This window comes from Lates calcarifer, linkage group LG1 (assembly GCF_001640805.2).
Source record: "Lates calcarifer isolate ASB-BC8 linkage group LG1, TLL_Latcal_v3, whole genome shotgun sequence".
In the NCBI taxonomy this organism is placed as follows: domain Eukaryota; kingdom Metazoa; phylum Chordata; class Actinopteri; family Centropomidae; genus Lates; species Lates calcarifer.
Window position 1 is genome coordinate 5,720,901 of NC_066833.1, and position 24,651 is coordinate 5,745,551.

The 24,651-nt window shown below is 39.7% G+C and overlaps 5 protein-coding genes across 5 annotated transcripts; 3 read left to right on the forward strand and 2 right to left on the reverse strand.

The window, feature by feature from the left end:
• On the forward strand, positions 1-1,423 carry LOC108872804 (trace amine-associated receptor 13c-like). Its single transcript, XM_018660669.1, has 2 exons — positions 1-173; positions 604-1,423. The coding sequence occupies exons 1-2, from the start codon at positions 1-3 to the stop codon at positions 1,421-1,423; spliced, it is 993 nt and encodes a 330-aa protein (XP_018516185.1).
• A 3,299-nt stretch (positions 1,424-4,722) lies between these two features.
• Positions 4,723-6,110, forward strand: LOC108872795 (trace amine-associated receptor 13c-like). Its single transcript, XM_018660659.1, is given in 3 exon segments — positions 4,723-4,895; positions 5,290-5,379; positions 5,381-6,110. Coding segments are annotated over 3 exon segments (993 nt in total).
• A 3,009-nt stretch (positions 6,111-9,119) lies between these two features.
• LOC108872802 (trace amine-associated receptor 13c-like) lies at positions 9,120-10,482 on the forward strand. The gene is made up of 2 exons (XM_018660667.1): positions 9,120-9,292; positions 9,687-10,482. The coding sequence occupies exons 1-2, from the start codon at positions 9,120-9,122 to the stop codon at positions 10,480-10,482; spliced, it is 969 nt and encodes a 322-aa protein (XP_018516183.1).
• Positions 10,483-16,965: 6,483 nt separating this feature from the next.
• LOC108872796 (trace amine-associated receptor 13c-like) lies at positions 16,966-18,111 on the reverse strand. Its single transcript, XM_018660660.2, has 2 exons — positions 17,951-18,111; positions 16,966-17,785 (listed from the first exon to the last, which is right to left on the reverse strand). Exons 1-2 carry the CDS (start codon positions 18,109-18,111, stop codon positions 16,966-16,968), a joined length of 981 nt encoding a protein of 326 aa, XP_018516176.2.
• Positions 18,112-23,051: 4,940 nt separating this feature from the next.
• LOC108872806 (trace amine-associated receptor 7e-like) lies at positions 23,052-24,326 on the reverse strand. Its single transcript, XM_018660670.1, has 2 exons — positions 24,157-24,326; positions 23,052-23,871 (listed from the first exon to the last, which is right to left on the reverse strand). Exons 1-2 carry the CDS (start codon positions 24,324-24,326, stop codon positions 23,052-23,054), a joined length of 990 nt encoding a protein of 329 aa, XP_018516186.1.
• Positions 24,327-24,651: the final 325 nt, after the last annotated feature.

The window sequence follows — 24,651 nt, forward strand, 5'->3', positions numbered from 1 at the left end:
ATGGAGACCCTGGAAGGAGCTGAACTCTGCTTTCCACAGCTCCTGAATACCTCATGCAAGAAGCCACTGCAGCATCGTGCTGAGACTGTATTCCTTTACATCCTGCTGTCCTGCATCTCTTTGCTCACTGTGATTCTCAACCTGCTGGTCATCATCTCTATCTCTCACTTCAGGCATTAAGCTAAACTTACATGCATACCCTAAAATAAGCACTTAAAATGTTATAATAAATATTTGTTAAAGAGATACTGTTACATCACAGATTTTTAAGAAAATATAACATTTTGATAGGAAAATATTCTAAACCATTCAGATGGAATGTATTTTGCATTAAACATAGTTTTATAATATTACTAGTAGTCTTATTACTATAACTGACAATATCTCCAGACACACATACAGTAGTATACAAAACTAGCAATCTGTTGTCATGTCCAGGCCTTTGATGAACACATCATAGGGATTCAAAAATGTTAGTGCATACTGTTGTATTTGGGCATACTTTTTGTTGTTGTGTTGTTCATACTGTTGCTGATAATAATATTTTAAACCACAACCGCTCCATACAATAATACGTTCAGTGATGATATTCTTTCTCTCCAGGCAGCTCCACACCTCTACCAACCTCCTGCTCCTTTCTCTGGCTGTTGCAGACTTCCTTGTTGGCCTCCTGTTGATGCCACTTCAAATCCTTTTTAGAGGGGGCTGCTGGTTTTTGGGAAGCTTCATGTGTGGACTGTTTTACTATGCCTCTTTTATCCTTACATCTGCCTCAGTGGGTAACATGGTGCTCATATCAGTTGACCGATATGTGGCCATTTGTGACCCTTTGTGTTACCCCACCAAAGTCACTCAAAAAAGAGTTCAAATTAGTGTTTGTCTGTGTTGGGCCTGTTCTGTTTTATATAATGGTGTGATACTGAATGCCTTCCTAAAACATCCAGATAGATATAATACATGCTATGGAGAGTGTCTAGTTGTAATTGACTCCATAACAGGAGCTGTTGATGTCATATTGACCTTTATTGGTCCCATTGCTGTCATTATATTTATGTATGCAAAAGTATTTGTGGTGGCTGTGTCTCAGGCTCAAGCAATGAGGTCTCATATTACAGCTATCACAGTCCAGGGCTCAGTTAGTGTAACTGCAAAGAAATCTGAGAGAAAAGCAGCCAGGACTCTTGGTGTTGTTGTGGTTGTGTTTCTAATATGTTTTTGTCCATATTTTTATCCCTCTCTCGTGGGCCAGGACACGTCAGCCAGTGTGGCATTTTCAATTTTTGGGGTCTGGCTACTTTATTGTAACTCCTGTCTAAATCCAGTGATCTATGCTTTTTTCTATCCCTGGTTTAGAAAATCTATTAAACTCATTGTTACACTTCAGATATTGCAACCTGATTCCTGTTATGCACACATACTGTAGAAGACGGATTGTCAAACAGAGAAAAAATAAACACTATGTATCTGTCCACTTCTCTTTAAATACTCTGTTTTCTTTTCACTTCGGAGATAACAAAATGCTCTGCTAAGATCTACTGTACTAGAGACTGACTTGCTGGATCAGAGCATGGGGCAAAGGTTTGCTTTCGCTACTTCACTAGCCATTAATGACAAAGTTTTAATGTTATGTTAAATAAGTAAGGAGCAGATTCTTCCAGCATGTCATCATCTGGTTCTTTTTCTTTTTTTTAAAGTAAAGTTGAAATATTGTTCAGATCTTTGACTTGCTGAATCCAACAACCTTACATTAGCTGGAAAAGAGCTGCTTTTTCCATCTATCATCATATATTGATATAAGAATAAAAGGTAAAACCCTGAAATAATTGTATATTCTTCTGTTGAATCTGTTAATCAGGAGTAGTGTTAGGGGTTGGCTTCTGGGGCTGAAGCCCCAAATGTTTTCTAAAAACCCCCGGATCTATTAATAACTAGATCTTTTTGCATTTTCTGACAAAAACTGCATGTGATTGCTGCCAACCACTGCAAGCCACTGTCATTGCTCATGGCAATAGGTGCGTAAAAAAGGATACCATCCAATTGTTGGATTGGTTCTAGAAAATGCATTTCCTTAAGAAAATGCATACAGACTGGAGGGGATCAAACCACTGACCTTTTGGCTAGTGAGTGACCCACTCTATCGACTGAGCCGCAGCCGGTTCACAGTACTGTGTGGGAAAGGAGTGTTTTTCTACTATGCGCAAAAGGAATGTGTAATCAGCTCAGTATAACTATACCAGAAATGCTACAGCCACACAGAGCCAGATGGGAAGATTTAGACTAGAAAGAAACGGCAAAGCCAACAAGGATGAGTCAGACGTACCTGATTGTAAGGACCATAAACAGATGAAATATGTTACAGATGATGGGAGACACGGAGGCAGAGAGAGAGAGAAGAGAGAGAGAGAGAGAGAGAGAGAGAACATCATCCTCTCCATAACTTCAGCTCAGATGTGTCCAGCTGAGCTGACAGGCTCAGATTGTTATTACAAGTGTCTGACAACATTATGGATATGCTCCTACAGAGATATATCTTTTTGTTTAACTGGAAGCATTGGTTACATTTGCAGAGGACAAGAGCTAGTAAAGTAAAAGTAAAAGTGGCAAAGTAACACATCGAAGCAGTGGTGTTGGTGCAGCTGCCATATTCCCCAACTTAAAATTGGTGTTTTTTTTCAACGGAGTTCAGTGGTGCATTACAAAGGTGTGGCATGTAGTGGCAATCTAGGTGTATCTAATTACAAAAACCTAGTCCATATAAGGGGGAGGTAGAGATAGACTTGTTACTGCCCTTATACTGGTTCTCTGCTTGAAAACTTCAGTGCCGTAATCGCTGGCCCAGTGGAACTATTTGTTAAAAAAAAAGAATTAGCCCGCTAATTTTATACTCACACATTGCAGTAAAATTTAAATCTGAACACCACCCAAAAAAATGTTTCTGGCTTAGCCCTGGATCCTGATATCTAGATCCGCCCCAGCTGTTAGTTATATCCTAATAATCCACGACAGGTTATCAGGTTGCAGTATTGACGTTAGTCAAAGATTTGATTTGAAGAATAGCTTACAAATACACTATCAAGATAACTGCTGTAATACAATTCCAATTCCAAGGTTTTATCAACAAACTATATGTTGGAACATACAGTTGAAGTTGTATGACACTTTCACTGCTTTTTAGGCCCACTTGAGTATGTATGTGTACTTTTACTATATGGTGTGTATGTTGTGCTCATGTAAAGGCCTCTGTAAACTCAAAAATGGACAGAAATCAACCCCAAAACTCTGTTGTGTTTAAAATCAGCAGAAATATCAATTGATATTTTTGAACACTGAATTCAATGTGACAACAGTAGCTCTGCTGCTGATGGTAGGGAAGCAAGGCCTGGCAAGGCACTAATCAGCCCTCCCAGAAGTTTGTTATTCATCATTAATAATATGATTAACATTGTTAATTACTATCAACAAACTGTTCAGTCTTCATCTGTACAGAACACGCCAACATTTAGAAAACATCTAAAGACAAAACACTTAAGTAAGATCATTAACTTCTTGCCAAAGCAATACTGACTGGCATAATTTTGTACCTCAAATCTGGAGCATGACCACACATGGGTGCTGCCTGGTGGCAAAGAGGCTGAATACCATCATCATTGGCAGTTACGCTAAATCAACAGGTGGAATTATAATTATAATTAAAAATCACATTTATGTTTATTTAACAGTATGTCAGTTTCATTGCTGCTGAAATTCTTCTTCTTACATCCTTTTTTGGGGGGCATCTCTCCAGTTTTTTCATTTCATAAACAGCACAATACCTGCCCCCAAAGTGCGATCAAAAAGCGCCAAGACTCTTCCTGTTGCAAACAGATGGAGCACGGCACAGAAATGTTCATTCAGCAGGTGCCAGCAATAACTTTCTTTGGTCAGTATTTCATGTTATGGTGAGTGATCTGTGTTATATGTGTTTTTGTGGGTGTGCATTTGCAGTTTTTTTCATGGACAGAAGTGGTGTTGTATTGAAATCTGCAAGGATGCAGGATCCGCTGTCAATAGGCCTGGGATGACTTCATGTCAAGGATCATCACCTGTGATAAGAGTTGAGTCTACAGCTATGACCAAACAGTAGTCTTTGCAGTGGAAGAACCTGGAGTGCTGGGAGCAGCACATCGCTGCACCAGGTGACTACTTCAAAGGGGACAAAGGCCAAATTTAAGTGAGCTACAGTTTTTAATTGTTATAGGTACAGTCTCATAGATTTTTGATCACACCTCATATCATACTAATGGGGTTTCAAGGACTATGACTCTGTTTTTGTTTTTTTTTTAGTGTGTGTGTGTGTTATCAAATTGACAATAAATAAATAAACTGACCCTGACCTAAACTGTGAGGGGGCTTTAACACCTTGCCATCTGACCTCTAGTATTAGTGGGTTCTCTCCACAGGCAGTAATTGTAGTTACTAGTGATTTGAAGACAGGGCTCCATGTTGACTTAAAAGATCATACAAAGTTTCCATGAATCTTAATTTAAATTTACAGAGGAGACCACAAGTTCATGCTTTAAAGTGATGGTAAATGTATTTGAGCATTACATCATAGAACAGTTGCAACTGTTTTGGTTTTGAGAAAAGAAGGAGGGGCAAGATAATTAGCTTTATGATGGAGAATCTTGGCCAGAAAACTGCCAGAGCTCTCCAGCTTCTCCTCTTTTTTTTCTCTCTCTGATTATGGAGACCCTGGAAGGAGCTGAACTCTGCTTTCCACAGCTCCTGAATACCTCATGCAAGAAGCAACTGCAGCATCGTGCTGAGACTGTATTCCTTTACATCCTGCTGTCCTGCATCTCTTTGCTCACTGTGATTCTCAACCTGCTGGTCATCATCTCTATCTCCCACTTCAGGCATTAAGATAAACCTACATGCATAATCTAAAAGGATTGTTATTTCTCTTAATATCAAACACTAAATTGTGTATTAAAATGTATTTTGCATTAAACATACTTACTTACACATAGTATTACTAGTACTCCTACTACCACAATGAATAACTCTCTCATTGATGCTAATGATATGTTAGAATCCAAACTCTACTACATACACACATTAAATGTATACAGTAGTATACAAAACTTTTGAAGAGCATGTGCTAACTATTTAAAAATGTTACTGCACATTGTATACTATTCATACTTTCTTTATTTGACTGTTCATACTGTTGCAGATAATAATATTTTTAGAACTTCCACAACCGCTCCATACAATAATTCATTCAGTGATGATATTCTTTCTCTCCAGGCAGCTCCACACCTCTACCAACCTCCTGCTCCTTTCTCTGGCTGTCGCAGACTTCCTCGTTGGCCTCCTGTTGATGCCAGTTCGAATCCTTCCTTAGAGGGGGCTGCTGGTTTTTGGGAAGCTTCATGTGTGGACTGTTTTACTATGCCTCTTTTATCCTTACATCTGCCTCAGTGGGTAACATGGTGCTCATATCAGTTGACCGATATGTGGCCATTTGTGACCCTTTGTGTTACCCCACCAAAGTCACTCAAAAAAGAGTTCAAATTAGTGTTTGTCTGTGTTGGGTCTGTTCTGTTTTATATGATGGTGTGATACTGAATGCCTTCCTAAAACATCCAGATAGATATAATACGTGCTATGGAGAGTGTCTAGTTGTAATTGACTCCATAACAGGAGCTGTTGATGTCATATTGACCTTTATTGGTCCCATTGCTGTCATTATATTTATGTATGCAAAAGTATTTGTGGTGGCTGTGTCTCAGGCTCAAGCAATGAGGTCTCATATTACAGCTATCACAGTCCAGGGCTCAGTTAGTGTAACTGCAAAGAAATCTGAGAGAAAAGCAGCCAGGACTCTTGGTGTTGTTGTGGTTGTGTTTCTAATATGTTTTTGTCCATATTTTTATCCCTCTCTCGTGGGCCAGGACACGTCAGCCAATATGGCATTTTCAATTTTTGGGGGCTGGCTACTTTATTGTAACTCCTGTCTAAATCCAGTGATCTATGCTTTTTTCTATCCCTGGTTTAGAAAATCTATTAAACTCATTGTTACACTTCAGATATTGCAACCTGATTCCTGTTATGCACACATACTGTAGAAGACGGATTGTCAAACAGAGAAAAAATAAACACTATGTATCTGTCCACTTCTCTTTAAATACTCTGTTTTCTTTTCACTTCGGAGATAACAAAATGCTCTGCAAGATCTACTGTACTAGAGACTGACTTGCTGGATCAGAGCATGGGGCAAAGGTTTGAAAATGGTTTTAGGAGTAAGGAGCAATTCTTCCAGCATGTCATCATCTGGTTCTTTTTCTTTTTTTAAAGTAAAGTTGAAATATTGTTCAGATCTTTGACTTGCTGAATCCAACAACTTTACATTAGCTGGAAAAGAGCTGCTTTTTCCATCTATCATCATATATTGATATAAGAATAAAAGGTAAAACCCTGAAATAACTGTATATTCTTCTGTTGAATCTGTTAATCAGGAGCAGCATTAGGGGTTGGCTTCTGGGACTGAAGCCCCAAATGTTTTCTAAAAACCCCCGGATCTATTAATAACTAGATCTTTTTGCATTTTCTGACAAAAACTGCATGTGATTGCTGCCAACCACTGCAAGCCACTGTCATTGCTCATGGCAATAGGTGCATAAAAAAGGATGCCATCCAATTGTTGGATTGGTTCTAGAAAATGCATTTCCTTAAGAAAATGCATACAGACTGGAGGGGATCAAACCACTGACCTTTTGGCTAGTGAGTGACCCACTCTATCGACTGAGCCATAGCCAGTTCACAGTACTGTGTGGGAAAGGAGTGTTCTTCTACTATGCGCAAAAGGAATGTGTAATCAGCTCAGTATAACTATACCAGAAATGCTACAGCCACACAGAGCCAGATGGGAAGATTTAGACTAGAAAGAAACGGCAAAGCCAACGAGGATGAGTCAGACGTGCCTGATTGTAAGGACCATAAACAGATGAAATATGTTACAGATGATGGGAGACACGGAGGCAGAGAGAGAGAGAGAGAGAGAGAGAGAGAGAGAGAGAGAGAGAGAGAGAGAACATCATCCTCTCCATAACTTCAGCTCAGATGTGTCCAGCTGCTATGTAGTGGCAATCTAGGTGTATCTAATTACAAAAACCTAGTCCATATAAGGGGGAGGTAGAGATAGACTTGTTACTGCCCTTATACTGGTTCTCTGCTTGAAAACTTCAGTGCCGTAATCGCTGGCCCAGTGGAACTAGTTGTTAAAAAAAAAAGAATTAGCCCGCTAATTTTACACTCACACATTGCAGTAAAATTTAAATCTGAACACCACCCAAAAAAATGTTTCTGGCTTAGCCCTGGATCCTGATACCTAGATCCGCCCCAGCTGTTAGTTATATCCTAATAATCCACGACAGGTTATCAGGTTGCAGATTGACGTTAGTCAAAGATTTGATTTGAAGAATAGCCTTACAAATACACTATCAAAGATAACCTGCTGTAATACACAATTCCAATTCCAAGGTTTTATCAACAAACTATATGTTGGAACATACAATTGAAGCTGTATGACATTTTCACTGCTTTCTAGGCCCACTTGAGTATGTATGTGTACTTTTACTATATGGTGTGTATGTTGTGCTCATGTAAAGGCCTCTGTAAACTCAAAAATGGACAGAAATCAACCCCAAAACTCTGAAAATCAGGCAGAAATATCAATGTTTTTTTAAAACACAAACAATGTGACAACAGTAGCTCTGCTGCTGATGGTAGGGAAGCAAGGCCTGGCAAGAGCACTATCAGCCCTCCCAGAAGTTTGTTATTCATCATTAATAATATGATTAACATTGTTAATTACTATCAACAAACTGTTCAATCTTCATCTGTACAGAACACGCCAACATTTAGAAAACATCTAAAGACAAAACACTTAAGTAAGATCATTAACTTCTTGCCAAAGCAATACTGACTGGCATAATTTTGTACCTCAAATCTGGAGCATGACCACACATGGGTGCTGCCTGGTGGCAAAGAGGCTGAATACCATCATCATTGGCAGTTACGCTAAATCAACAGGTGGAATTATAATTATAATTAAAAATCACATTTATGTTTATTTAACAGTATGTCAGTTTCATTGCTGCTGAAATTCTTCTTCTTACATCCTTTTTTGGGGGGCATCTCTCCAGTTTTTTCATTTCATAAACAGCACAATACCTGCCCCCAAAGTGCGATCAAAAAGCGCCAAGACTCTTCCTGTTGCAAACAGATGGAGCACGGCACAGAAATGTTCATTCAGCAGGTGCCAGCAATAACTTTCTTTGGTCAGTATTTCATGTTATGGTGAGCGATCTGTGTTATATGTGTTTTTGTGGGTGTGCATTTGCAGTTTTTTTCATGGACAGAAGTGGTGTTGTATTGAAATCTGCAAGGATCGCTGTCAATAGGCCTGGGATGACTTCATGTCAAGGATCATCACCTGTGATAAGAGTTGAGTCTACAGCTATGACCAAACAGTAGTCTTTGCAGTGGAAGAACCTGGAGTGCTGGGAGCAGCACATCGCTGCACCAGGTGACTACTTCAAAGGGGACAAAGGCCAAATTTAAGTGAGCTACAGTTTTTAATTGTTATAGGTACAGTCTCATAGCTTTTTGATCACACCTCATATCATACTAATGGGGTTTCAAGGACTATGACTCTGTTTTTGTTTTTTTTTTAGTGTGTGTGTGTGTTATCAAATTGACAATAAATAAATAAACTGACCCTGACCTAAGCTGTGAGGGGGCTTTAACACCTTGCCATCTGACCTCTAGTATTAGTGGGTTCTCTCCACAGGCAGTAATTGTAGTTACTAGTGATTTGAAGACAGGGCTCCATGTTGACTTAAAAGATCATACAAAGTTTCCATGAATCTTAATTTAAATTTACAGAGGAGACCACAAGTTCATGCTTTAAAGTGATGGTAAATGTATTTGAGCATTACATCATAGAACAGTTGCAACTGTTTTGGTTTTGAGAAAAGAAGGAGGGGCAAGATAATTAGCTTTATGATGGAGAATCTTGGCCAGAAAACTGCCAGAGCTCTCCAGCTTCTCCTCTTTTTTTTCTCTCTCTGATTATGGAGACCCTGGAAGGAGCTGAACTCTGCTTTCCACAGCTCCTGAATACCTCATGCAAGAAGCAACTGCAGCATCGTGCTGAGACTGTATTCCTTTACATCCTGCTGTCCTGCATCTCTTTGCTCACTGTGATTCTCAACCTGCTGGTCATCATCTCTATCTCCCACTTCAGGCATTAAAATAAACCTACATGCATAATCTAAAAGGATTGTTATTTCTCTTAATATCAAACACTAAATTGTGTATTAAAATGTATTTTGCATTAAACATACTTACTTACACATAGTATTACTAGTACTCCTACTACCACAATGAATAACTCTCTCATTGATGCTAATGATATGTTAGAATCCAAACTCTACTACATACACACATTAAATGTATACAGTAGTATACAAAACTTTTGAAGAGCATGTGCTAACTATTTAAAAATGTTACTGCACATTGTATACTATTCATACTTTCTTTATTTGACTGTTCATACTGTTGCAGATAATAATATTTTTAGAACTTCCACAACCGCTCCATACAATAATTCATTCAGTGATGATATTCTTTCTCTCCAGGCAGCTCCACACCTCTACCAACCTCCTGCTCCTTTCTCTGGCTGTCGCAGACTTCCTCGTTGGCCTCCTGTTGATGCCAGTTCGAATCTTCCTTAGAGGGGGCTGCTGGTTTTTGGGAAGCTTCATGTGTGGACTGTTTTATTATGCCTCTTTTATCCTTACATCTGCCTCAGTGGGTAACATGGTGCTCATATCAGTTGACCGATATGTGGCCATTTGTGACCCTTTGTGTTACCCCACCAAAGTCACTCAAAAAAGAGTTCAAATTAGTGTTTGTCTGTGTTGGGCCTGTTCTGTTTTATATAATGGTGTGATACTGAATGCCTTCCTAAAACATCCAGATAGATATAATACGTGCTATGGAGAGTGTGTAGTTGTAATTGACTCCATAACAGGAGCTGTTGATATCATACTGACCTTTATTGGCCCTATTGCTGTCATCATACTTCTGTATATGAAAGTATTTGTGGTGGCTGTGTCTCAGGCTCGAGCAATGAGGTCTCATATTGCAGCTGTCACACTCCAGGGCTCAGTTAGTGTAACTGCAAAGAAATCTGAGAGAAAAGCAGCCAGGACTCTTGGTGTTCTTGTAGTTGTGTTTCTAATATGTTTTTGTCCTTATTTTTATGCCTCTCTCACAGGCCAGGACACATATTTTGGGGCCTGGATACTTTATTGTAACTCTTGTCTAAATCCAGTGATCTATGCTTTTTTCTATCCCTGGTATAGAAAATCACTCAAACTCATTGTTACACTTAAGATACTGCAGCATGACTCACATGCACACATACTGTAGAGATGTCTTTAGAGCGCTTAAAATAAGGAAAAGTTTATTTTAAGTGCTCTATGTGCTCTAATAAGAAAAGGTTTTGCTGTCATACAATACTTCACCATCTAATTAAGGACAATATTTAAGGAAAGAGCTGGACAACACCAATGGCTGAAGAATCTGCTCTTTACTAAGTTGTGTATTAGCACAGAACCTTTGTCTGGATTTTTCACTTGTTAAATAGTCCAAAGACATGCTTGTTAGATTAATCGGTGACTCTAAATTGTCCCGTAGGTGTGAATGGTTGTTTGTCTATATGTCTTGGCCCTGCGGTGGACTGGCGATCCATACAGGGTGCTGGAGCCTATCCCAGCTGATATTGGGCGAGAGGCTCCAGCACCCCCGCGACCATTAACAGATAAGCAGTATAGATAATAAATGAATGAATGTATGTCATCTTCATGTTGTTAAAGTTACTTGCTTGGTCTTACCAAGTTAACTCAGTATTTGAGTGATGAATCCCCCCACCCCCTAACCTAATATAGCACAGGGCTTTTATCATTAAAAATTTGTTGTCTCTAATAGAAGTTGCACTTGCCTTTTATCCTGCTTCTTTGAACTAACACGAACATCAGGAGTACATAGTGAGAAAGCAGTATAGTACACAGTACATGTGACCAGTTTGTAATAGAGCCAACTTAATTAGTTTGAATTTATGTGAATTCATCCCCGTTGACCAATAGCAAGCTGTCTTGACAGGACGCCACTGTTGCTCCGCAGCTCTTGGAAGTCGGACAGTGCCACAAGCCCATAAGACATGGGACAAGCAAGTTTAGTGCTTATTTTAAATTATATTTGTTGTGTTTTATTATTGTGGGGCAGGGGAGAAGCTGGGGGGAGGCTGAGTGAAGTCCTGGGCTGGGACAATCACACTGGGCCTCTGGGTTTACATGAATTCTAGGTTTTGAAGTGATCTGATTGTCTGATGTGTTTACATCCTTTGATCCTTTACCCCCTAGGCTTAATCTAATGCATCCCATTTTAAATTGCAATACTTATGAAATAAAGTTTGTTGTTTTATCAGTATTTTTTGTGGTAGAGTCTCTGACTAAACTACTATTTATTACAATATATAGAACAAGTGCTGTATGAATGTGTGTGTGAATGGGTGAATGTGATCTATGGTGTGAAGCGCTTTTGCTATATAAGTGCAGTCCATTTACCATTTTTCAGCTATTAGAGAGGAGTAAACAAATACAAATTCAACAAATCAAGATGGTGGCGCGCATGGACGCAGCGGCTTGAGGCTCCCTACTTCTGTGCACTATTTTGTTTTTTTTCCTGTGTTTATTCTAGTGGTTTTTCAGGCTATGTCATGCTCACATAGCCTACAGCAGACAGAACATGACTGACATCAGACTTCAGTTCAACACTGACACTGGACACACAACATCCCATGGGAGATAGCCAGACCACCGGGAGCTCTATGGATTGTTGTCAGGCCCTACAGACGACGGAGGCGGGTCTACTAGCTCAGCTACAGAGACAATCCCACAAACCTTGTAAACAAGATGGACGAGCTACAATCACAGATAGCTCCTCCTCCACCTAGGACAATCCGACCATCTCTCCCTGCTCCTCATCCTGGCCTACACTCCCCTCAGAAAGCAATCACAACCAAGCACCCAAACCATCAAAACCTGGCCTGAAGATGCTCTCCTCCAGCTACAGGACTGCTTTGCTTGCACAGAATGGAACATCTTTGAACATCAGGACCTTGAGACACACACAAAGACAACAAATGCATTTGGGTCTTTCCAAACAGGAAACCCTGGATGACAAGTGAAGTCCAGGCCCTGATCAGAGAGCATAATGCAGCCTTCAGGACAAGGGACAGCTCACTGTACAGCACTGCCAGAGCCAACCTGAAGAGAGGCATCCGACAGGCAAAGGAGGCCTACAGGAAGAAGACAGAGGCCTATCTGATGGACAACAACCCACGACAGATGTGGAGGGGCATCCAGGCCTTAACCAACTACAGAGGCCAGCGCCCCACATCCTCCAGCAACAGCAGCAGCACACTGGCAGAGGAGCTTAACAACTTCTTTGCCGGCTTTGAGTCAACCACACACCAGCAAACACTGCATCACCAACTGCAGAAACCATCAGAACTGACTGAAGGAGCAGTGTGTTTACTGCTGTTTATCATGTGGATGGGTTAGTTAATCTTTGTCAACCCTGTCTGATGTGTCACTCCCCAAAGTCAGCGGGGTTAGGCAGGTGAGCTTGTGAGTAAGATCAAGACCAAATGGAATACAATACAAGTTGTTCAAGAACTGCCCAAGAGTCCACATGCTCCTCTGGACGCTCATGAGAATTACCTAGTCTGAGCTGAGCATCCCTTTGGAGTGGCAAAGGGCAGTGGTAGTCTCTACTCCCAAAAAGAAGAACACCAAGACCTTTGGCCAATTAATGAGCATAGTCGTATTAAATATTGGGGTAAAGATATTCTTCTCTGTGATGGCAAAAAGGATGACCACATACTTGATGGACAATTGCTATATCGACACGATCTGCCAGAAGGCCAGGGTCTCAAGTTTCCCACGCTGTGTGGACCATGTGTAAATTATTTGGGAACAGATCCAAATACCTATTTTAAAGAGTATGGTCTAGACCTGCTCTTTATGATGCCTTGAGATGACTTTTGTTGTGATTTGGCGCTATATAAATAAAATTGAATTGAATTGAATCCAGATCACTAAGGAGGAGAAAGAAGAGCTGCACATTTTATGGTTAGACCTGGCCACTGAATATGGGACAGTACTACACCAGGTCCGCTTGTAGTTAGGAGCCTTTGCCCAATAAGGACCTAGTATGTGGATGACATTTCTTGTCTGCTGCAAACTGTCCTGTCCAGGATGAAGAGCACTGGACATATGAATTTCAAGCCACACAAGTCAAGGACACTGTCCTGGCCTCTCTTGCATGCCAGTGTGGCATTTCCATTTTTTGGGGTGTGGCTACTTTATTGTAACTCCTGTCTGAATCCAGTGATCTATGCTTTTTTCTACCCTTGGTTTAGAAAATTAATTAAACTCATTATTACACTTCAGATATTGCAGTCTGATTTCTGTGATGCACACATATTGTAAAAGGAAAAGTTTAGCCTTTGCTACCGCGCCAGCCAACTACTGACAAAATGTGAAAAAAGAACACTTAGATACTAAAGAGTCTGGTCTTGTATATGAGTAAGGAACCTTTGCCAGGATTTTTCACATGACAAATGAAGATCAGGTCTTTCCAGCATATTGCCACCACAGTGCTTTTCTTTCTCTCTTTTTAATGAAAGTGAAAATATATTCATGTCCTTTGGTCATTGAATCCAACAACCTAACATTAGCTGGATAAGAACAGATTTTTATACCCATGTATGTGAACATTATCATGACTCATGTATTTATTCTGAGCTAATAAACTTACCTATATGAATAATGGCATGTTGGTTTTCTTCATGTTGTTAAAGTTGGGCCCAGGGGAGGGAAAAGAGGTTGCTGATCCAGTATGAGGTGTTAGAATCAAAGAAGGAGAAGTCATCTAGCAGGATGCAGCACCAGGTGTCATGCACAAGATGTGAGCAAGTGGTTAAGAACAAAGTCTCATGGGCCAAGCCTTGGAAAGCAAAACCTCATCAAATAAAATTCTTAATCCCAGCTTGTTTTGCTGGGGGAAAGTGGAGTCACCAGCATGCTATCTATGCCAGAGGGGAGACCCTGGAGTACATCCCGACAAGACAATAGTGGACACAGTCTGCAGTGCGATTAGCCAATCCATCCTGTGAAAATTCCATTGCTTTCACCAGAAATCAACATCAGTTGCCAGGACCACTTCCTGTAGCGTGCTAGTAGCAGTCCAAGACTGGGACCTGAAGGTCGACCAGGGAAGCAACTGGAGTTCCCATAAAACTGCTGACACAACAACACTAAGGCCAGGCATGTCTTAGAACTCACTGTTATCCAGTAGGTTAGCACTGGGCCAGTGGGTGGGAAGAGGGCAAAAGTATGTAGAGATGGTGAAAGAATGCTGAAGCACTGGGTAGTGAATGAGTTGCGAACACACTGAGATTGGATGAAGATGGTTTACAAGCCAGTCCCTTTGCAGGGCTTACAACATGCTGGGCATCATAGGGTACAACCCTCTGGAATTCCCTACATCCCAGCAGAATCAGAAAGCCCAGAACTGTAATCACTAACTAGTCATTATTTCTGTTCATGCTAAAATGTTTTATTTTTATGGTCTGTATTATTCTGTTTTCTGTATCTGTTTGTGTGCTATCATGAATGGTTACTGCTCTTGTATTATTACTACAGCAGTAATTTTATATGCACTGATTTTAAACTGCAACATATCATTTTTATGATTGCTTGACCCATCAATGAACATCAAGGAACTGGTATCTAAACCCAGCTTTGGCTATATACACATGTACAGTACATTGGGCACTGCTTTTGCTACTGTAAATGCTTCTCTATACTTAATTACCATTTATTACCATTACAAATATACCAAATAAAGCATACAGTTAATTGTTATGAAAATCATTTTTAAAGGTCTTGTGCTCCCATGATGCCATCTATTAAGATTTTAGCTGGTTCCTTTGGCAACCAAAACTATTTTTGAAAAAGTCTTTTATTCCAAGTACAATCAGTATTTTAATCTAAAAAACTGAGAAACATTTAGTGTAGTTTTTAACTTGTGTACTGTAGTGTACTCAACACTTAAGTGTTTCTTAGTCTCAGTAGTATCTTGTTTATACATTTGTTTTATATGACTCTTATTTTATTTGTTACATGTTCAAGTGGCTTTCATATTTTGGTGAGCCAAACATAATTTTCTATTCTGGGGGAAAACTAGGTTCTATTCTATTCTATTCTTCAGTTAGTGCTATTATAATTAGTCTGATTGCCATGAAAACATTTCAAGACAATACATTGAAATTATCTTGTTAACTTGCAATACTGAGTGCCATGCTTCACACCTATGAATGTACAGCCTACTTTACTCCTTGGAACTGTGTGCAGGTTTTGCACCTGACCACACGTGGGTGTGACCAAAACTGTAAAAGTCTTGACAACTTCAGTAATTGTGTATTTGTGTGCACTGTGTGCAACTGATAATTGATACCACATGTGGATGCATGTGGATGTTATTCCACATGCAATATTTTCCAATTAACAAGGGAAAATTAAAACTGTAACTCTGTAATGTGTTAGGATTATGGACAAGTAACAACAATTTTATTCTTTTTTTTTTTTAAACTATAATTGACACTGCCTATCAGTCCAGTACTTGATCAATGTTTTTGTTTTGTTTACTCCATTTGATTACTGTACAGAGAAGAAATCCAAAACAAAATTTATGGTATCACTTTATATTACACATATTCGCCATTAACTAGTTGCTTATTCACATGCATATTGGAAAGTTATTAGTGATTATGAAGCATGACATGGACATGGACTACAAGTCCATCCTGCTTACTGATAATAAGTAAGGAAGTTGTTGTACAAGAATTTATGATCTTAATATTGACCTTGTAAGGTAGTAGTAACACTAGAAAAGTAATTCTCCCTTATTAACACCTGATAAATATGGTCTTTTGTTACATAACTAAACACGAAACTGATGATCAAGACCTCACTTTAGAAAAGGGAACACATTCTGAGTTACAGACACTTTATTTAGACTTATTTGGACACTATTAACACTTGCAGTTTTGTCTTCTTTTGTGTAAGAAATGACAATATTTATCAAGTGTCAGTAAGGGAGAATAATTGCTACTAGTACCTTGTAAGGTCCATACTGAGCAAAGCATATTAACATGTATATTTATCATAATTCATGTACAACAATGTCCTTACTTACAATCAGTAAACAGTAATTACGAGGTTACTGAGGGAAAACTCTTAGTTAATGGACTAGTAGCTGTAGAACATGTATATAATATAATAAGTGCTTTACAATGATTAATAAAGAGCCAATATGCATGCTAATAAGTAACTGGTTAATGGTGAATACGTGTAGCCTAATATAAAGTGTTACCAGATTTACTTAGCAGCAAAGCAACTCACCACATAATTGTGTTGGAATTGGAATAAAAAGTGGGCCAGTACTCTGAACTAGCAGCTCTAATGCCAGTGGTTTTAATTTTAGGTAAAGTACCCTAGTATGAAATGCAGATAACAGTAATGAAAATATATAGATTTTATTATTTTTGAAATAATGATATGGAGCAAATTTTCTTCCTGTACCCTAAAACCAGGTCCACAGTCAGAACCAGGTTATGCAGACATCCCTAATAAAACTCAAAAAGTAGGGACAATTTTTTATTAAGTTTGTATCTATTCAACAGAAAACTTTTGGACCATGAATTTAGTATATTAACATCAACTTATAATAATTTCCCCCTCACAGAGAAAGAATTGGTTTCAGTCAAATCATCAAAATCTCTCTCTACACCATATTGGCCTCACTGGAGCCAGGCTGCAGTATCTGAAGTGTAACAATGTGTTTAATAGCTTTTCTGAACCAGGGGTAGAAAAACACATAGATCACAGGGTTTAGACAGGAGTTAAAGTACAACAACCACATCTCAATCGCTGCAGATGATGCCCCTACCAAGTTGCTCTCTGCTGCAACAGCAAAACAATAATATGGACAGGAGCACAGAAGAAACACAACTACTACAACACCAAGAGTCCTGGCTGCTTTCAATTCAGATTTCTTAGCTTTGACAGTCTCTGGACGCTGAAGTGTGACAGCCGCAATGTGAGAGCGCATGGCACGAGCCTGAGACACAGCCACCACAAATACTCGCAAATACAAAAGTATAATGACTAAAATGGGACCTAAAAAGGTCACAACAAGATCAACCATTCCTTCAGCAAAATTTACAACAACTACACAATCTCCATAACAGGAGTTATACCTGTTTGGTTGCTTTAAGAAATCCCTCAATATCCAACTGCTATGGACAGCAGAAAATATCCAACACAGATAGACACAGAGTTGAACTCTTTTCAGAGTAAGTTTGGTGGTGTAAAACATGGGGTCACAAATAGCAATGTAGCGGTCAACTGATATGAGCACCATGCTTCCTACTGAAACACTGACAACGAGAAAACCTAAAAAGTAATGCGCAGCACATATAAGGTCACCCAGGATCCAGCAGCCTTGGTTGTGGAGAAGCAGAACTGGCATCTGCAGGGAACCCACAAGGAAATCTGCAACAGCCAGAGAGAGGAGGAGGAGGTTGGTGGTGGTGTGGAGCTGCCTGGAATGGGAGAGTCAGTATCAACATGATATATATAAAGCACAATATTACAGGCTAATCCTATACACTATTTACATGCTAGAGGAGCAATGATGTGATGTTATGTTGCCTAGCTGGGAAAAAAAGATATATTTTTAGGCCATGCAGAGAAATTTTTATCTCTGCCTGAAGTGGGAGATAGAGATGATGACCAGCAGGTTAAGAACCACAGTGAGCAGAGTGATGCAGGACAACAGGCTGTAAATGAGCGTGGTCTCTGGATGAGGATGCATTGTCTTCCTGCAGGAGGTGTTGAGTTCGGGAAAGCAGAGTTCAGCTTCTTCCATGACCTCCATAGTCAGAGAGAAAGAGGAGAAGCTGCTGAGCTCTGATAGCTTTCTGATCAAAGCTCTTTGTTATGCAGCATATTTATCTTCTTTCATCCCCTCCCTCATTCCCATCTCCTGATACTCTTCTTTCTCTCTCTTGATCTCTCCCTCTCCCTCTATCTATCTACCGATCTACCTATCTACCTATCTATCTATATAAATTGTTTTAGAAGTAGACAGTGTTAAGTATAACTACATATCAAAGCTAGGGTCAACTAGGGTCAACAAGAAAACTGGATTAAACCCTCTTTCAGGGTTGTGAGAGGGTAGCAGGCAGTGGCAGGCTGCTTATGGGACAAAAATTATTACTTAATTCCAGTCACTCTCAAACTACAAGCACCAGGTTTGAGTCAGAAGACCCCAGAATAGAAGACCCCTCTCTCCTCTTGTACTCTATACTTCTCCCTGTCTGGGACTAGTTCAGAGACATGACAATTTCATACAGCAAACTGTGCTGTTCAGGGAGAACCAATACCACCTCTTGTGCTTTGCCATGAATTTTATATGCCAATAGGAGATCACTTCAGAGTTGTAGCAATGCACTCAAGAGCACTGGGTTGAGATTTGCAAGTTATACTGTGAACCAAGTATCATCTCTCAAACCAGTGGTAACAATGGTAAACTGAGACAGAATTACTGGCATTTTCATCAGATTCTCTCGCTTAGAACCAACCATCTTGGCTGTATTGGTACTGGGAAACTCCCCTTAGTAGTTTATGACTACTCCCAGCTCCTCCACAGCAGGCTCAGCTGACACAGGCCAAACAGTTACCATGACATTCATCACTGGCATCTACACCACTTTCTGCTAGATGTAAAGGTAAACTAAAAGTAAACTATTGACTGAAAGTAAACAACTGAGTGTTAATTATATGGGGAGTAATTAATGAATAAACGAGAGAGTAACTTCAGGCAAAGTCACTGGATACATTTATAGTTACTGTAACTCATTCAATGTCAGTTAATGAGCTGTCAGAAACACAGTGACATCCACATGATGTCTGTGGAGATTCTTAGTCATCCAGGTCATGGTTATCCAAGAGGGATTAAATCAAGGACAACTAAATGCAGATGTAGATATCTGAAGATGTTTCACCTCTCATCTAGGACACCAAGAACTCCTTTGGAGGAACAGCACTGAGATGCTGGTTTAAATTTGTGGACAATACATAGGGCAAAATTAAAACCCAAATAGTGCAAGTCTTCACAGACCACATCAACTCAGTGGACAGGAACATTGGGTTCACATGATAGATTGTCAGGAATAAATACCTTTGCTTTTTTTGACTGCTGCACACACTGAAGAAGAAAGGAGCCTCGACATTGAAATATAAAGGAAACCCACACATAGAGACCAATACTTACATTTACTAATTTAGCAGACAACATTACCCAAAGTGACTTACAAGTGAGGGACAGCACTAAAGCTTTAGCATAGAAGGGGGCCTTGAAATAAATATTAAGTACTAAATCTGGCAAAAAAAGAAGGCAAAGTCCAAGGAATCAGGTAAAGAGGTGCATAGGAGGTGCACAGTAGTGTTGGTGAGGCATGTTAGGGTGTACAGGTGTTAGGAGAGGAAATGCTCTTGGAGGAGATGAGTCTTACAGAGATTCTTGAACACAGAGAGGGGCTCCCCTGTTCTGATAGCATATGGGAGCTCATTTTACCATTGGGGAACTGCAAATGACAACAATCTGGACTGCGAATGCCTTGCGTGTAGGGATGCCAGATGATGTTCCTTAGAGGAACACAGTGGCAAAGAGGAGAAGCATAAGCCTGTATGATTGAGTTGAAGTTGATGTGCAAAGACCTAGAAGTTGGCAACCATGTACTTAGTTTTTGAATCTCACTACTATTGAAGAAAACTCTCAAGTACTTGATTCAACGTTTGCTGTAGTGGTGGTGATTTATTGGTATTTACTATCCAAAAGGTGTATTTTCTTTCTCACTACCCACTGGAACATAAATTGGGAGTTATCAGAACTCCACCAAAGTGATAATGTGCCAACAATTGACCAGACGCAAGAGGAGGAGCACAAACACCTAAAGGATGTGCAGATAGATCGTGGATACCCGAATTGGAGCTTTGTGAAAACAGCCACAGGATCCAAGAACACCAACAGTAGTGAAGAAAAGAAGGAAAAATGCAACAACATCATCACCCTGTACATGTCTGGAGTATCTAGAAAACTCAGGAATGTCTTTAACAAGCACTGGATTTTTCAAACCAAGCGACACAGTGAGTGAGCAACTAGTCTATCTGAAAGACCACCCAGCCAAACACAAGAAAAGCAGTGGAGTGTCTGCAGTCCAATGCAGTAAGGAATCCACAGACCGCCATTTTCTACATTGTAAATTAATTCTGAAGAAATCAAAACTATGAAGGACACTTCACACAGCACTCCATCAATCTCCTTCTTGGTCAAATAGCCCTTACATAGCCTGGAGGTGTATTTGGGGTCAATGTCCCATTGAAAAACAAATGATGGTCCCACTAAGCGCAACCCAGATGGGATGGCATGTCGCTGCAGAATGCTGTTGCAGCCATGCTGGTTACATTTGTAAGTGTAATTTTGAATAAATCACCAACTGTGTCACCAGCAAAGCACCCCCACATCATCACACCTCTTCCTCCATGCTTCATGGTGGGAACCACACATGTAGAAACCATCCACTCATCTTTTGTGCATCTGACAAAAATATGGCAAGTGGAAACCAAAAATCTCAAATTTCAACTCATCAGACCAAAGTATAGATTTCTACTCATCTAATGTCTATTCCTTGTGTTTCTTGGGCCTAGCAACTCTCTTCTTGTTGTTCGTCCTCAGAGGTAGCTTCTTTGCAGCAAGTCGTCCATGAAGGCCTGATTCACACAGTCTCCTCTGAACAGTTGATGTAGAGATGTGTCTGCTACTTGAACTCTGTGAAGCATTTATGTGGGCTCAAATCAGAGGTGCTTTAATTTGCTGGTCTTAATGAGCTTTCTGCACAGTTACACAATTGATCTCTTCAACTTGGGAGTATTACAAAAATAAGACTGTATTTTCCCCAAAATTACCTAACAAAAGTGGCAAATTCCCCTGTTGTGTCATGTCTGAATTACTGTAATGCATTCTGCTCCAGGCTCAGTTAAAAAAGTACACACCACTGACAGCTGTTCAAGTTGCACAGCTTCTAGCTGGGTTGCAGAAGTATCTTACTCTAGTTGTAGCTGCCCTCAACTGACTCCCAATGACTTTGAGGGCTGACTTCAAAAATTAGATTTTTCAAAAACATACAGTATAAAGCCCTTCACGGTCTTGTTCCATCTTACATTAGTGATATATGACCTTATATGTTCTTGTTTGTAATCTGAGGTCATCAATTACAGCATTACTGGTTGTGTAGTCACGTCCGTGTAAATAAGGGCCAATCAATTTGGAATAAGAAACCGGAAACAAAAAACAAGCCATTTTCCGATTTTTGTTTTGGAACAATGAAATTGGAAAACATAGAACAACTACAACTTTTAATTTCTGTTTTATGTTAACACAGGGAAAATGAGAAATCACTTACAGTCATTTTTATTTTTATTTTGCCCCGAAAGTCACCCAATGAACAATTGCACAGGATCCCTATAAGCTAGCACAGTCCTTTTCTGTGCTGCCCAGCTAAGGTGAATAAAGCTAGTCTTAGCTAGCTATCTTCGCCCATCTAAGGTGAAAATAGATGAGGAAGAAACACCCTGCTAAGAACCCACATCTTTGTGTTTTGGTTGTCCTTTTATATGCTACCCAAAATATCTAGCTAAGGCCGACTTTATTAGCCTTAGCTGGGCAGCATAGAAAAGGACTGTGCTAGCTTATGGGGATCCTGTGCTATCATTCTCTGGGTGACTACCAGGGCAAAATAAAAATGTATTTAAATGTACAAAGAAATAGACACTTTTATTGATTTCTCATTTTTCTGTGTTAACATAAAACAAAAATTCAAGTCTTTTTGTTTTTTGATTTCATTATTCCAAAATGAAAAATGGCTCTTTTTTTCCCGGTTTCTTGTTCCAAAACAAAAAATGGGAAAAGGCTTGCCATGTGTTTTCTGTCTTCCCACTCCAAAACAAAAATTGATTGGCCGTTATGTACACAGACCCAGTCAAAGGCCTACGTTTACAAGAAGATCTCAGGTTATTCTTTGTTTTGAATATTGTAAATGACTATATTTGATTTTCTTACAATGTTACTTAGGTAGTTCTGTTGCTTCTACTTCTTCCACACCTTGTCCACCAAGTGGGATTCTACATTATTATTATTATTATTATTATTATTATTATTATCATTATTATTATTATTATTATTATCCTTTTCATTCTCCCTGAAACCCAAGTGACAGATAACACAGATGTAACACAAATGCAGACACAGTGATACCAAGACACCTATTTTTGTGTCAAGCATAAACTTTAATATCACGTTCTCTTGTCCTTTCATGGTCATAATGGACCAATGGACCAATTTCTGTAATTGTGAGATCAAAAAAGTTTTTAAAATTAAAACAATGTGTGGTGGTATAAGTGGAACAAAACTGGGTTTTGGTAACATACAGGTGTTGCCATGAAAATAAAGTCCAGAAGGTTCCCCCCAGCAACTGCAGTGTTTTTTGTTGTTGTTGTTGTTGTTGTTTTGTTTTTTTGGAGGGGTGGGGGGTTAAGACTTTCTGGCTTCAGTCCCATTAGCATGACAGGGAATATGTGCAATCTAAAACAAATAAGAATAAATCTGGTTCTCTGACAGAGACACATTTATATGTAATTCTACAGTTGATCCAAACACAGTAATTTTGTCCATATATTCTTTAATAGTCCTGACTAAACTATGTATAAATTCTTTGTATTGAAGACAACTTAAAAATAATTTCCCATCTACAGTATGTTGGCCTCAGTGGAGCCCGGCTTCAATAATTGAAATGTAACAATGTGTTTAATAGCTTTTCTGAACCAGGGGTAGAAAAACACATAGATCACAGGGTTTAGACAGGAGTTGAAATACACCAGCCAAAGCTCAATGGCTGCAGATGATGCCCCTACCAAGTTGCTCTCTGCTGCAACAGCAAAACAATAATATGGACAGGAGCACAGAAGAAACACAACTACTACAACACCAAGAGTCCTGGCTGCTTTCATCTCAGATTTTGAAGCTTTTACAGTCTCTGGACGCTGAAGTGTGACAGCTGCAATGTGAGAGCGCATGGCACGAGCCTGAGACACAGCCACCACAAATACTCGCAAATACAAAAGTGTAATGACTAAAAAAGGGCCCAAAAAGGTCACAACAAGATCAACCATTCCTTCAGCAAAATTCACTACAACTACACACTCTCCATAACAGGTGCTATACCTGCCTGGTTGCTTAAAGAAATCCCTCAGTATCCAACTGCTGTGGACAATAGAAAATATCCAACACAGACAAACACATAGTTGAACTCTTTTCAGAGTGACTTTGGTGGTGTAAAACATGGGGTCACAAATAGCAATGTAGCGGTCAACTGATATGAGCACCATGCTTCCTACTGAAACACTAACAACAAGGAAAGCAAAAAAGTAATGCAAAGCACAGATAATGTCACCCAGAATCACACAGCCTTGGTTATGGAGAAGTAGAACTGGCATCTGCAGGAGACCCACAAGGAAGTCTGCAACAGCCAGAGAGAGGAGGAGGAGGTTGGTGGTGGTGTGGAGCTGCCTGAAATGGGAGAATATCAACACTGAATACATTGTTATATGAAGAAGTTGTAGACATACATGTTATTAGCAGTTCTAATACTAGCAGTATGAATTGTTTTGTAGCATGGCTAAAAGCACAGTATTACAGAATAATTCCATACACTACTTATGTCCTAGAGGAAAGCAGATTTGCAGCAGCACATGCAATGGAGCAAATGTAACAAAACAACATAACATTATATTAACTAGCTGGAACCAGAAAAATTAACATTTTATAGATCAAGCAGAGAAATTTTATCTCTGCCTGAAGTGGGAGATAGAGATGATGACCAGCAGGTTAAGAACCACAGTGAGCAGAGTGATGCAGGACAGCAGGCTGTTAATGAACGCAGCCTCCAAATGAGGACGTGTTGTCTTCCTGCAGGAGTTGTTGAGTTGGGGAAAGCAGAGTTCAGCTTCTTCCAAGGCCTCCATCATCAGAGAGAGAAGAGAAGCTGAAGCTGCTGAGCTCTGATAGCTTTCTGATCAAAGCTCTTTGTAATACCTGACTTATTTCTTTTCTTCCTCCCTCCTTTGCACCCCTCCCCCTCCCCTCCCATCCCTCTCTCCATCTGTTTATCTAGCTATCCATCCATCTCTCTATACCTTGTTAGCAGAAGTCTACGTTAATTACAACTACAAGTCAAAATGGGGTTGACTAAAAATTTGAGACACACATGGAGGCAGACTGCTGAAGATTGCTGAAACACTTTCCAACTCTTGATTTCCAGACTGAACACTTTCATGAATAAAGCCAAAT